At 39.1% G+C, this 15,618-nt stretch overlaps 1 protein-coding gene across 1 annotated transcript; it reads left to right on the top strand.

Annotated features, from left to right (window-relative positions):
* Positions 1-2: 2 nt before the first annotated feature.
* CH25H (cholesterol 25-hydroxylase) lies at positions 3-7,470 on the top strand. The gene has a single exon (XM_026085017.1). The coding sequence runs from the start codon at positions 6,100-6,102 to the stop codon at positions 6,922-6,924; it is 825 nt and encodes a 274-aa protein (XP_025940802.1). The 5' UTR covers positions 3-6,099; the 3' UTR covers positions 6,925-7,470.
* Positions 7,471-15,618: the final 8,148 nt, after the last annotated feature.

The following is a 15,618-nucleotide window of genomic DNA, read 5'->3' as shown; positions in this document are numbered from 1 at the left end:
AGCTATTCATCCATACAACAAGTACAATACAAAATAAAGTAGCCTAGTAAAATTCCATTTTATTTCTGTTGTGAAAGAGGCTTTGCGTAAACATAAAAGGCCATTCATGTTGTTTCAGGTGACTTTCTGAGACTTTTCTGAGACATAGTAAGGTATTAATTGTGAATAACCGCTCACAGGACTGAGGTGTTTTCTAAGCCTCCAGGTAAAGAGTTCCTTTCAAATCACTGACATGGTGGAAAGTTTCTTGTATCACATTCTTAAACCTTGTGTAATTGGATTGCTTAACTGACTGTCCGGTAATCTCATAAATAGCATTTAACCACATTGTAGGGCAAGGAACTAATCTTTGCCTTGGTACACTTGACGTGATCACCCAGGTACTTCAGTAACTCAGCTTTTCACCTTTGTCATCTTTGATAATAAATATGCTCAGGCTGTACCTTTCCGTACATTGTGAATACACTAGGAGATGTGTAGTCAAGATAGCAGGATGTTTAAAATCTTATTTGTTGTCAGCTTTATCGGCTGATGACCCCCTGCATGACTGGAAATAAAGTCAGAACAGGAAAATTTTTCACAAAAGCCATTATGGAGCTTTTCTGCTTTGCTGGAACAGGGATGGGTATGGGAATAACTACTATGCTGTCCCTAGCCTGCTGGAGTTGCAAGCAGTGTGTGACAAACTTGCAAAGGCATCAGTGGATAGAAATGTGTGAAATGAGACGTGTGAACCTGGAGGGGAAGAGCAAGAAGCCTGTTCTAAATACAAATGAGTAGTGATGAATGATATGCTTTTCAAAGCAGATCTTACCTATTTAGTGCCTGCTGTACCACCACCTTTGTGTCATAGTGATGTTGAGGATTGGCCAAAACATCAGGTTGGGATAACATCAAAGCCTACTAGCATAACAAAGAGAGGGCATAGGACATCTTTTTCTGACAGGCTCATCATTTTCCTGACTTACGTTCACTGTGATGTGATCAAGCTATGCTAGAAAGCAGGAGAAAGTAGTCCCTGTGCAGCTGATGGGTTATGAGGCTCGCAGACCTGTGTGCATCTGAAGCGTATGCACAGTCCTGGACACTCATAGGTCTGCAACACAGATGGGCATACAAGGGCCTATGCATGCAAATGGACATGTGTTTATGTCCATGTTGCGATCGAAACCTGAACAGGTTTTTTTTTTTTTTTTGTAAAATCATCTGCAAAAAAATTCAGACTGTTCTTCTCATGCAGAAGGCCTGCCACACACAGGCCCTGACGATGGTTGGATGAGTGTACATTAGTGGTGTGTACTGTACTGGATGATGTACTAGCCCAGTGCAAAGCACTTTCACAGTCTTTAGTGATTCTGTATCTAGTAATACACTGGCAGAGGGTTACACATCAACTCAGACAACATAGAAGTGCCTCAGCATAGGAAATGGTAGTAAAACAACACCTATTTCACAGGTCCATGTAAGAGAAATAGTCCTGTTAGCTTGGAAACAAAATAGACCAGTTTGCTATAAATCACTCTTTAGATTATGGTGAATGTACCATACAAAAAAAGAAATATGAATACCTTAGTCACAGGAGAGATTATAAATGGCATTCTTCCTCTTTGATGGAGGAACAGATTTTCTGGTATGTAGTAAAACATGGTCCAAATGGAAGATTCTCCTGTAACTGAAGGATTCATAATGTCTTCTCCCCTTCTTTGATGTCTTATGAGATGCAAACTCATGCTGCAGCATTGCCCATACCTCATATGGCTTCTCTTCTCTAGTGGCTTATTTTCAGATAACTGACTTGAACATAATACTTCTGAGATTGTTACCCTGCAATCAGATTTGATTGAAAACATCAATGAAATAAAAGATTAAGAAGATTGCATGGACATTAGCCACACCTGTAGCATGATTGCCTAAGTCTTATTTTCTGAGGAAACTGAGCTGAAAAGTGCCCATATCCCATTCTGACACCTCCCGAAATTATGAATATGTGTAGTGTTAGAGGTTACAAATCGGTTTCACGCTACTGAATTGTGAAGGACAATGAACAAATTTTAAGATCCTACCTTGATTGTTATTATTTTGAAAACTGATCTTGGTGTTAAGATATAACTTGACAGTTAACAATTTGCTTTGCTGGCAGCTTTCCATCCCTAGCTGTTGTTAAGAATTCGTTTGAAACTCTTTACTTAAGCTTTCTTTCCCTGCTGTCTGGAGAGGTTTTCAGTGAAATTTGTTTGGGGAGGTGGAGTGTTGATATGAAAATAATTTTTTTAAGAAAGCATATTAGGTCTGTTAAGAAAAGCATTTTGGTTTAGGCTAAAGTTTTCCATCCAAAACTGAAGAGGAATGTGTGTTCTTTATCCTCAAGTACCCAGCATATTTAAGGGCTCTAGCTGCTTACCTAGGATGTGAGAAATCACATGTCCCTTCTCTAGATTCAAATCCAGGACTTGAATCACAGTATACCTAAACATAAGGAGAGTAGACATTGAAAAGATGTAAATAGGCAAAGCTCCCTCTTTCCCTCCCAGCCTATTTATCTATGAGGCCTGTGACATAGACCTGTGCCTACCAACTTCTGAAAGTTGTCCCACTGCAAAGTAGAGCATATTTTGCTATCCCACGAAATTTTGACAAGATTGAAGAAATGTTTCCTAATAACTGTAACGTTAACAGAAAACAAACATTTACTTTGAAAGGAGTTCTTAAAATGAAGTCTAGGAAAGCTGTTTTGAAATATGGTTGTCCTGAGCAGAGCTGTTGACAATGCATTTCTGCACTGGGTGGTGCTATTGCATGCAGAAAGGCCACTGCAGGGGAACACGCAGAGCATAAAGAGTTTTTAAACCCTCACCCTCACAGAGCTGCCATGAACTATTGCTGAATAGTCTCCTTGCGCTCAGTCTCTTGGAATAAGGTGAGTTAGTATTTAAAGACCTCAGATTGCTTTTTTCCAGCAGGGTTAACAGTTTGTTTTAAAATGAGGTAAGGGACTACCTGTCTCTTCCTTTGCTCTAGTAGCTATCTTGCTTTGCTGTTACTGTCCTACCTAGGTTATCAACCCTGTTCCCCAGCACCCTTTTTCTGGTAGAAGGTTCAGCGTGTGCTGAGACCTGTCTTCTGATATATCCCTGTTATGACAATAATCCTACCATAGAGAGGAAGAGGAGGAGAGAGAAAGATAATTTGTCTCTGCTGTTGTGATACTATTTTCAGCATATTGATCCTGGTTTCCCCTCATGCTACTTTTTCCTCATTTTCCTACCCACTTGTTAATGTTTTCCTATTCACCTTATAGTTTGTACCTAACAGTGTAGCTTGGGGTCGGTGCTTGCATCTTGTGCTCATGTGGAATCTATTTAAGACCCTTTGCGGGGCCTCATTCCAAACTATGTGCCCTTCAACCTAAACGCCGTAACAAGAGTCTTGATTTTTAGAGACCCATTTAGAATCTTGCAACACATGAGAAAGTTTGGCAGCATTGTAAGTTAAGTGAAAAAAGCTGGGGTTATATTGCTGAATTATATACAGATAGGATTTGCATGTATTTTGTCTTTTCTTTGCATTGTATCTTGCACTGACAAAGAAATCCAAGTTAGAGAAGCAGTATAAATATGAGATAGGTGCTTTTTAGTGGCTAAGCCAAATAGCTTGAAATCAGTTATTGGAGAATAAAGACCTAAAGAGGATTTGCCATCTCTGATGCATGAGGATTTAGTTTTTTGAGCATACTCATTGCTGAGCCTGAGTCAAGACCCATCAGGGGTAAAACTTGCTAGCAGAGTTCATCCTCCTGAGCGCCAGCAGATGGGGTGCAGCATGACCATGGCTACCTCTGCCTGCTCTGCTTGTGTGCAGTCTGGATTGGAGCTGCAGGCAGTCACTGAGGTAAGCTCTGTTTGCAGTGCTTCACTTGCTTGGACTTCATGTTTCAGGATATAGTAGCAATAAGACTGCAAAATTCTCTGATTTTTCCTGAAAGGACTTCAGAATATTTTTCTGTGACCTAATCTGCAGGCAAAATGCCCATTCTTTACATTTTAGTTTATAGGCAGCATTGGTGCTAAAACTTCTTGAGAATTCACATAGTTGTTAGAGATTAGTTGGAGGAGTGTCTTTAGGGCAGTTGAGCAATTTCACTCTATCTTCCTGTAGGCAGATTTGGAATGCGTTATAGAACAAATTCGATCCTTGCATAATTCTCATAAAATAGAGGATCACATATCACATGTGGCAGATGTAATTTCTGATTGTATCTACATAAATCAATAGAAAGCATCTCTCACAAGAAAATTTTCTGTCCCAGACAGTGATTGCAATAGAAATGCATCTCTCATGTCATTATTGTGAAATGGAGGTCAGGATAAAATACTGTCAGAAGATTGAATGAAACTCTTAGATATACACTCTCAGCCATTAAATCAGTGTATCTTACTGGGCTTCAGTTTCTAAATTTAACAGTCTAAATTCATTGAGTTCAACAGAACAGAACAGTCTCACATCAGTAGAAAATGTGAATCTATTTCTAAAACACAGATGCAACAGGTAGAGTCTCTGAAGACCATACCATAGTTGTCTCTAAAAATAACTTCTGTTTGCCTGAATAATAGTACTGATCATATTAATGTTACTGTTTCAATAAACCCCTCAGAGTCTAAGGAGGGAACAAAATCTGTATTAAGAGCAGAATCTCTTGAGAAGAAAATAGTTGAGACTGAAAACAAACTTCAGGATTAGGAGAAGTCTGAGCATAGATCAAAAAACGTCATTGTAATTCATCATACTTAACTATCAAGCAGCAATGAAATTCTGACTCCCATTTCCTCCATCAGATTTCTTTTCTGAAAGGCAAAGAACTAAAATGATCTGAACAAGCTAATAAAGTCATCCAGGAAGCTGAGCTCATTTCCAATGTTAGAATAAATACTGTACCTACAAAAGAGGTGAGTTCATAGGAAGTTGATGGCAAACTCTGTTTCCCGAAGTATTCTAAGCTTTGTCTGTCTTCTTCAAAAAGCACAAAAGAAGCAATCTCATAGTGGTTAAACCAAAACTTCCATCTTTTACCCCTAAAATACTTTTAGCAAATTTTAAATGCTGGGACTTGAGCCTGCTAGCCACTGTCTGCTCTGTGCTTGCTATTGGTCAAAGGAAGATCCTTTAAAGGACACAGTTCTAACCAGCAGACCTTCTAATTACATGATTGGGATAAAGGATGATTCCCTTATCCTATCACTCAAAGAGCTGTTAAGTTGTGGACTGAATAGTATAATAATGCAATAGTACTTGTCATTAAGTATCTGTTTGGAAAGGAAATGAGATTTGACCTTGTATCTCTCTCAGTAGCTGGAGGATATTTTATTTTTCCATAATTGTTGGCTCAATTTTGTGTCTAGCCAAAGTCAGGTGGGTTTTGCCATGCCAAGTTGATACAGGAAAATAAAGGAGAAAATGAGCACAGAAGTGGATGGAGATAAATTGTAGCCACCACATTCAGACTGGAAGCATAGTGTAGATGTCATTAAGGTTTCAACTTAACCTGTTGTATACCTGAGGAACTATTAGGAAAATGTGTGTTTGCACACATGCATTACCCACCAAACATCCAAAGGTCAGATCTGGAGTTGAGTTACGCATACATCATTGGTAGGAGTCATAAGAAAAATCAATGCTAGGTTGTGTCTCCTTATATATAAAGGCAAAAGGATAACAGAGGATGATACAGTTTAAAATCAGTGAAAGGTGGCAGTTTTTCAAGTGTATGCAATAAGTGGAATGGAAAAAGTTCCTACCCTCTTTCTCTGAATTCCAGTGTTAGAGAGTTCTGCATTTCTACTTACATTTCCTATCACCCAAGTCTTCTCTAGAGTTCAAGTGAATACTCAAGCCTGCTGTAATCCTTGCACTCCACCAGTGAGATAATTCTTTTGTGAGATTGTAATGCATTATACTGCTTCTGTATAACAGGAAAGGGAACTTCCTCTTTAAAGCTACGTATTGGAAGCTCAGTAATGAGGATTTCTAACTGGGCGGAGTCTTCGTTTGAGCAGGCTAGATAAAGGCTTGCAGGACTTACAGACGTCTCAGACTGCAAGCAGCATGAACTGCAGTGTGCCCAACAGAGTCCTGCTCGGATACAGAATGGATGGACAGCAGGACAGGTTGTGCCTTCAGTTCCTTTGGGACTTCATCACAGCAAAGGAGCCATTGATCAAGTCACCGTATTTTCCAGTGCTGTTTTCTTTTACAGCATACATGACTTTCTGTCTTCCTTATATTGCACTGGACTTTTTAAGCACTAGACTACCAAACTTGAGAAAATACAAAATCCAGCCACAGAGCTATCCAACTCTCGGAATGATGGTGCCTTGCATTATTCAAAGTGCCTATCATCATGTTGTTTTGATTTTCCCAGTGACATTTTTCCACTGGTACTGGAGGCCAGTGAACCTACCTGTGGTGGCTCCAGAGCTGCCTGAGGTCCTGCTGGAAGTAGGAATTTGCCTGCTTCTGTTCGATTTTGAGTATTTCCTTTGGCATTTGCTTCATCACAGGGTGCCTTGGCTCTACAAGACCTTTCACAAGGTGCATCACAAGCATGTATCAACGTTTGCTCTTACTACACAGTACTCCAGTGTATGGGAATTGCTTTCGCTGGGATTTTTTGCTGCCATCAATCCAGTGCTCCTCAGATGCCATCCTTTGACAGAAATGATTTTCTTCCTTGTAAACATTTGGTTGTCAGTGGAGGACCATTCAGGATATGACCTTCCGTGGTCAACTCATCGACTCGTGCCTTTTGGTTTGTATGGAGGAGCTCCACATCATGATCTCCATCATCTGAAATTCAAATCAAACTATGCTCCATACTTCACCCACTGGGACAGACTCTTTGGGACATTCACAGAGTTGCATTCTCATTAAGGACATTTGCCTGCGGATGAACTCTTTTTTTTGATAAACTAAACTAGGACGTTAATTTTTCAAAGACATACAGAAGATTGTGTATTTGAAGCTACCTGTGAAAGCCATAGCTATTTATAACAAAACCTGTTAATATATGTGTGTCTGTATGTATACTTGGAACTGCCTATGTTGAATGACTGCAAATGGGATAGTGAATATCTGTTGCTTAAATTTGTTTGAGTCAAAGTTATAAGGGAAGCATTAAGAGACATTCTCTCTTCTTTCCTTCTTTCAAGCTTTCATAAAGCATATATTGTATTACTACTGTATGATGTTCTATACATGCACAGGAAAAATTATCTTGCTGTTGTAGGATGATTTATGATGTAACCAGAACAGGTACACATCATGGATTTTGTGGAGTTTAATCTGCCATTGCATATTATTGCACACAGATGTTAAAAAATGCTACCAAAGCTAGTTTGTTGATTGTGCAATAATTTTGATATTTATATTTTAAATCTTGATGTACTATTTTTAATAGGAAATAAATCTGGTCATTCCTTTAAACTTATGTTCTGTTTCATTATATTTGTTCCTCCATTCATATTATGAACAGGTATGATTCCTTTTGCATAGGTTGTAGTTTACTTCAGTTTCAGAGGTAGGGGTTTCCTCATTAAAATATTGTCATATCGTTTCAGAAGTGAACAATTTGCATTTTTCTCCAGAATAAGGTGATACTTTTAATCGTTCTCAGTCTTTTAGAAACAGAACAATGAAGAATGCAGTTTAAAAAGGCAGAGTGAAATTTTATTGAGTTACGTATGTGAGAAGTGAATTGAATTGAATTACTGAATTATTGAATTATTTTCACCCTAATTGTGGTGTGAGAGCAGAACAGTAAGCAGCCTCTTAATAAAAGGGAGCAATTCCTGTATCTGTCACATCATTTAACTTGTTACTAGCGTGCAAAACACTGGCAGTTATAAACAGTTTTTACAAAATAGAGCAGATTTCAGAGGAGTAGAGTATTCTTTGAAGAACCTAAACCTTTGAAGAGCCTAAACCATAGAACAACAAGCCTACATGTTGCTAGAAGAATAGTTATATATAAAACATTTGCCAGGTAGTCTCACAAAAGTCACACTGAAAAATGAACGTGGAGAAATAAGCAGGTCTTATGTGTCTTATTCAGCAGAAATCCGTATGGATTTCTTAGGATGGCTTCTCCACTACATAACATTTTAATGCTTATAACCTTTTATCCTCTGTTACTAATAAACTGCTCAGGAATCTGATGGGAACAGGGAAAGTGCAAATATGAGAGAGGGTGCGTAACAACCACTTACACATCATCATCCAAAAATGTATTTGTCATTATGTTATGTCTAGAGGGTTGCGTGACCTCAGAGAGGCTGTTTTTCCAAGAGAAAAGAGAGCTCTTAATATTGGCAATAATGTGAAATTATAAAAGGAGCAGTATATTTGTACAACCTGCATCTTTTTGATAATATAAAATAATTTTGATAAACATCTTCATAAATAGTATGAAATGCTGCAGTCCCATTATACTTAACTGCTCTCTTTGCTCTCTGGACATAATGCACTGGACTTTAAAAGTGCAACACTTCTTTTTCAGGGATAAAAACATGACACACAATTGCATCCTGAAAGCAAAAACTGAAGCTTAAAAGAATATAAAACTGGAATTTTTGTGATGCATTTATATGACTAGTACATGCCTGGAATGGCTTATTTGAATTCTGTGTTAGAAATCTCTGTATTTTGTCACCATGATATAATCCTAACATGCCTTGTTCATTAGGCTGTAAACCATGAGGGTCTGAAATGATTTGCATATTGCAGGTACTTTGAAGCACTTTCTGTAAAAGTGTATTGTAGTATAGCTTTAGATGTATGTATGAGAGAAATATGCGGGCAGGAGACCTGGATAAGATTGTAACATCAGATCTTTGCAACTGAAGGAAGAGTAAAATATAGACAAAAAAGATACACTGAAGATAAAGCAAATAGAAGTTGGTTTTTTTCCTGTTTTCATTGAAAGTTCAGCATATTCTCTCCCACTGAGCATGAGAGCATAGTGAGTTCCGTGTGTTGATGGTCCTGAGATTTTAAAACTGGATTTTACAGATGTTACTTCCTATATTTGTATTTCCCCATAGTCCTTACCACAAGTCTTTACCAGACAAATGGAACATCATGATACTGTATTGTAATGGTTTATGTCAGAAAACCGAAACCAACTTTCTCTCTTCTCTTCCAAAATTCTCCTAGCTTCCTTCCTCATTATAATGTGACATGAATTACAATGTGCCAGAAAGACTTCCTATCTAATCTGCTGAAAGCTAATCTGTATTGATTTGCAAGTAAATAGTGGATGTTTGCACAGATCTTTAAAGCCATAAAATGAGACGTCTGATGCTGATTATTGTCAAATTTGTACCTTTAAGAATCCTATTTTAATGAAGGTCAAAGTAGTAAGATGTTATGTGCCTTTCTCTTTGTTACTGTATTTTAGTTCTGAAAAGTAACACACAGCTAAATATTTGAACTGTTTGTTTGATCTTATAAATTGTTGGAGTTCCCAAATTCTCACCAGCAATTTAGCACTATGCTTCTGTTGAAATTTAGGCTGAGTCTTTCAAAGGATGCCAGGTTCTGCAACTTTGAGGTAGCAATTTACAACCTTGCAAATAGACTGTTTTTTGTTTAGTGGGTACGTTCTGTGCTGCTGGAAACTATGTTCTTCAGCTGTTTCGGTGAGAATGGGTGAAGCTTAGAGCCATGCTGAGTCACTGTTCACTTTTGGAACAGGCTTTGTCCTTATTCACGTTGATCACGTGCCAGTACCATACACAACCCTTCTGCAGTGTACAGTCAACAATTATGATTTTTTAAGATTTGAAAAATAATTATGATATTAATGGATTTAATGACTCAGTGAATCTTGTGATTTATCTGAATTAGATGAAAACTAATATCCCCTTGAGATTATCTGACTATTCCATCTCTAAAGCAGTTTTGAAACAATTTGTAATGACAGAATACTTAATTGTCATATGTTGCCCCTCAAAGTTATTGGAAACAGTGAAGAAGTCTGAAGAGGCTTTATTTTAGTGGACTCAGGAGTAAGTTCAGCAGTTTTACTTATTCTTGCTTCATCTCCAGTCATTCAGCTTTCACTATTGCCTGCATTCATCCATGCAGTCCTTATTGAACCAGTGACAATACAGCTTCTAAAAAACCAGTGATTTGGGCTAAGAAATGAGCTCTCAAAATACAAAAACTCTGGATTTGTTCCCAGATTACTTTGGCTGAGAGACTAATTAATGTGAGCCTACTGCCACACTTGGGTATAAACTGCATCTTAGACCCTAGCTTGGTGTGCTGGGCATGGTGGATGTGCCAGTTTGCTCAGGAATATTTAGGCTGGTCCTGCATTGTTCAGTACAATCAGACCTGAAAGGTCTTTGCAGGACAACATGGAGTTGTGTTTTCAATATGCTTTTCCTATAAAAACAACTGCCAAACAATTGTTTTCCAAAAGTCAAGTGTGTTTTTAATTTATGGAAATTTGAAGTTGCTCAGGATGCTAAAAAGCCTCAAATCCCCTCAAAACTAAGCAAAACAAGTATTCCAAACTCTTAAAGGGAACAGAATTAATATAAAGGAGACTTCAGCTGTGGAAAATAATGCTGAGAAGTTTTTAAATCTCACTTTGCAGATATTCTTCTTTTTAAAAAAACAGTTTAAAAAGCTTACTAATCACCTTGTCCCCCACATTGCAGTGATTGACATGATCAAGGCTACAGAAGCGGACTGGGCAGGAGAGGGGAGAGAAAGGAGAAAGGGAAAGGAAGCCGATGTGTCCGTAGTCATGTCCATCACCATCACTTGGTGCAGTGCACACTACCAGTCAGGTAATGAAGGAGGGGTGCTCTGATAGATTGTCCCCACAACAGTACAGCTGCCTTCAACCCTCAAGTTCTTACTCATATCCTGCATTGCTGGAGCTGTGCAAATTCCACATCCTTTCACATCTTCTCCATTCTGCTATTTAATTCTGGAAGTTCCCACAGCAGTGGAATACAGCAGCCTGCAACAGGTAACTCTGCCTTTGGTTAGTGTAAATGCAAAAATAGTTTTGTGTTGTTGGCTCTAAAATTAGGTTAAAAAAATCTAAGGGTACATGGACTGGAGTGCCTCTTCCATGCTCAGTTTTAAGATAACAGGTTTTACATATGGAAAAGCAAAAAGCTGACAAACTAAGCTGGATGGCTGGTAGGCCAGGCAGGCAGAAACATGACTACTTGGGCTTCAGCGTATTGAGAGAAACTTCAGTTCTACAAATATGTGATTAGGGAGGGGTGTGGAAGGATTGCAATCTATACTTCCAGGGAGAGTTTAGAGACCAATTACTTTTATTTGCCCTCAGAACTTAGCAGTGAGCAATTTAGGGGATTAAGTAGCCCAAAGTCTAGGATGAGCTATAGAAAATCTGTTTTTAGGGTTAGCATGATGTGCCCTTTATATCAAAAGGATATGAAACAAGTACTAGTAGCAATTGTGTTGGCATAGGTCTGTTTATACACCTTCTCAAACAGCCAGAGGTGCTGTAGTAGATTTCACCACTAAGAGACAAGGTACTTGGGTAATTAAAAAGCCTCTTTAAGTGGTTTATTTACAAAACTTCTAGAGCCAGTCAAAATATCTGACACAACAAAGTTTGTCAGGCTAACCAGAGAAAAGGATGTGGGAATTACACAGGTGCTAAGGGCTGAAATGATTAAATACTGGGTGAGCATGCTCGTCTGATGCTTGTAGCTTGCAAAAACTGCAAGCTCAGAAATGACGTAGTCAGTGTAATTTACAGATAGAGCAAATGCCAACCAGCTGCCTTCCCTCTCTTTTATCATAACTATCTCCTCCACCAGTAGTTCTCTTTTCCTGGTGCCCCAAAATACTTACCTTGAGCAGCTGCTGACAACTTCCCCTCCTCCCCCGAGAAAATTGGCTGAGTGCTGTCAACTGGTTTGCCAGGTTTGTGGTGTTTTTTTCACTTAGGCAGTCAGATGATTGCTCCCTTGTGTCTGAATAACAGTGCAGCTGGGAACTCATAATGCCTTGCATGCACACGTCCTTCTTCAGACAGGGGTTTGTGCCTCATATTCTGTCCTGAAAACAAAGTTTGGGAAGCTAAACACTTGACTCTTCCCCTTGTCCTGTCCTACTCAGCTAAATGCAATCTAGGCTGCATTTCAAATGTTTTCTCTCCAGCTCTTTCCTGCAGTGGGAGAGCTTCCTGTTGTCTGCCCTGCTCTTTTTAGCCACCTGTCTCTTGGAGCCTGGTTCAACCCTGGGCCATCGAAGAGCCAAGCTCAAACAAAGAGAAGAGAAAGCTTTTCCTTCCTAAATCTTAGTCCTAGGAGGTCTTCGTGTGGCACTCTACACTTGTTGAAGTGACCTTAACTCTTGCTGGACTTCTTTACTAAGCAGTAAGTACATTTGTGGGTGGTGGGGTATCTTGAATGCTCCGGTTCATGGTTTCTTGTCAGTCCAAGGTTTTTGCCCTGGATGTGCAGTGAGTGCCTGGGCATCTGGCGAGGAAGCTGTGTAGCTTGATGTGTAAGGGGAAGAGGAAGGCTCTGGTGGGGCCATGTCTGTCAGATCTGCAGGGCAATGCTAATGTAGGCCCACAGGACAGCATCTGAAGATGTCAGAGTTTCTTGCCAGCAACTATTGTAGTATGATCAGGCCCAACCCAAAGTATCTGGAGCATGTACACAAGAAAATGAGTAATGGCTTATTAGCTGTGCTGCTAAGGTGGTGAGGAAAGCAAAAGAACATTTAATTACACTTAGTATGGGGTTGATTGGTTCCAGCTAGTATCCTTTCTCTGTCCCCGCTTGAAACATGTGGGAGATAGTGAACTGGCAGTATTGCTACACTCGTGAGCAGAAAGGAAACAAGCCTGAGCAGCAGCCATGGCTCATCCTAGTTTCAGCAAATATCTGGTTCTTCTTGTGACTTGCCCGTGGGAATTGCTTTTTCCATTTGTGACACTTCCGCTCTCATATTATGAAACATGCATGCTTTCTAAGTCAGAACGCTGAAGCAAAATCACCGGCCTGCAGTCAGCTAGCAGACAATTTTTTTCTTTTCTTTCCAGCAAATCCTGTTGCTTTGTTTATGACCAAAATCTCCTTTCCACCACTGTCCAATCTGGGCCCCAAAACCTATTGTTCTGCTTCCTTTTCTTTCTGAAATTTGGATAACTTATTTGCGTAGTTTAGCCAATATTGCATACACAACCTCTTGACTTTTTTTTTGCTTTTTTCTTTCTGCGAGTCAAATTCCTTTCTTGAGTAATTGAACCATTTCTTAGAGGAAAGAATTTCATTTTCCTCCACACTTGGCACAGCTAGCAGATTTTCTCTAAAAGCTTATGCACACATTTTTTCTGTTCATCATAACAAAAGAGCAGAGCACATTATATGTAGAGCGGCACATATACTCAGCTATATCAGTGTAACGAGATGATTCTCTAATTTGTCTTTTGAGCTTCAGCTTATCACTTCAATGTTGTTCTTTCAAACCTTTTAGTCCTACAGTTATGTGATATATTAGTGCTTATGTATTAGCATCAGTACCATTTCTAGGAGTTAGCCTTCCTGATAGATCCTAATAACTTGCAGTTAGCACTACTGCAAATAATATTGTTTATAATATAATTTTGAAACCCTGACCATGGGCCAGACTCGAGGTGCCAGATGCTCTGTAAACACAGAGTGAAAGATAACTCCCACTCCCAGGAAATAATAGGTATAGTAAGGACCTTCTGCAATCAAAAATGACTTATCAATACCACCTGCTTCCTGCTGCCAATCTTTGTTCTGAGAACTAAGGATTCACTGAGAATGAATTATGCTTCTGATTGTTACAGTTGGAGAAAAACAAACCAAACAAATCAATCCTTTTCTTCATCCATTGTGATACATTTTTCCCAGCTATGTCTGAGAGTAAGAAATAAGAGCTAACCTTATAATTGTAGGAGAACTTTAACTAAAAAATATGATGATACCAGTGGAAAGTAAGTATTTCCCTACCTACCGTTTTAGCAGAAAGGTTCAATAGTATACTTGCTCTGCTGTTCTGAACACTTTTCCTCGTACTTAAACCTTCCTGGTCTTTACAGTGGAGTTGCGAACTAAGAGCAAAGAAGCCTATAACGTGTGTTTTGTGAAAGCGGTATTCACTTCCTCAGAAGCACAATTTAATCAAAACTTTCTCAAGCAGACAGCCAAGTTTAATTTATTGGGAACTGGTCCTTTTGGATACCTGTAAAGCTGATGTGTCTTATTTACAAAGTATTAATATCAAAGCAAAACAAGTAGTAATGGGACATTATTTATTTCACAGTGCTGTTATTACAAACCTTGATTATTTAATGTAGGAGAATAACCTACTAAATTTCCAGCTGGCCATGGCAGAGAGAGGGTTTTGGAAACTAATTTTGCTTGTTGCAGTGCACACGATCAAAGGTGTAAAATACAGTGTTGCATAAGGTTTTTATGACAATTATGCTATCACACCCAAGTCATGTATAGTACCTCTACCTTCTAATGTAGAAAATGCTGATGGCAGTATGGGGAAAAAGTCTGCATAGGAACCAAAGCAAGGTTTGGACTCAAATCACGCAAAGGTAACTGGTGTTTAGTCTAACTGCCTTTGTCAGTGGCTTCTAGAGAAGAATTGCATTTTCATTCTGCTTGTGCAGGTATTCCAATATGAGATTATTAAAAATTGTCAAGCAATATGTGTGGATAGTTCATGATAGTGTATATGTATCTGTTATTTATATAAAACTGTGATATATAATGCATGGTGTAAAAAAGCTGGAGATGACAACAAACCAGAGTGGTGGCTGGTAGTGTGAAAGAGGCAAAATTCTCCACAACTCCTCAAAGGACTGAGAGGGAGCGCTGATCCGGGGAGGGGGGTATTTATGTTTGATCTCAGAAGCAATATAAGGGCTTTTTCCCTATGTCAAGACACGCTGACAGAACAAGACAGCTGAAACTTTCATGTGGTGATGGTGTCATTTTTAACTCAGTTTCAGAAGGAAGCAACGCTTATGCAATTGCAGTGCCTGTCAGGGTATTCCAGTAATTTTTGGACTTGTTACGCAGCTCAGCAGGATTGAACAGAGGAGGAGAGACTTCAAAGATACTAAGCTTTGATATGAAAATCATTAACTAGGTGGAAGAGAAAGATATTTACAGCCCCATTTATGAAGAGGCAGGGAGGAACCAACCACTCTTCAATCTGTGTGAAAGTAGCCAGCTGGCCCTTTTGGAGATGTGTAGCTCCAGATTAATTGCTGCCTGTACTGTCTCTTTTTTAGCTAAAAGACCCGATGAGATAGGAGTGACATTGTCATGTGTGTGGGGGTGTGTGTGGAGGGGCTTTGGGGACATGGGAGAGAATTGAGAATTTTGTGAGATGTATAGGAAACCTGGAGAAAGCTGGAGATATTACTGTATCAGAGAGGACTGGGCAGAGGGTCTGTGGTTTTTGTGGTGGGAGTTTTAGACATGTGGAAAATAATTCATTTCTGGCTCATGGGCAATTTTTTGGATTTGGACTATGCCTCTCACTCTTTTGTTTTTCTCCTTGAAAAGGGTGAAA

The sequence above is a fragment of the Apteryx rowi genome, unplaced genomic scaffold (assembly GCF_003343035.1).
Source record: "Apteryx rowi isolate R43461 unplaced genomic scaffold, aptRow1 scaffold_658, whole genome shotgun sequence".
NCBI lineage: Eukaryota > Metazoa > Chordata > Aves > Apterygiformes > Apterygidae > Apteryx > Apteryx rowi.
Note: the sequence above shows the minus strand (reverse complement) of the source record. Positions and strands in the feature narration are given on the sequence as shown.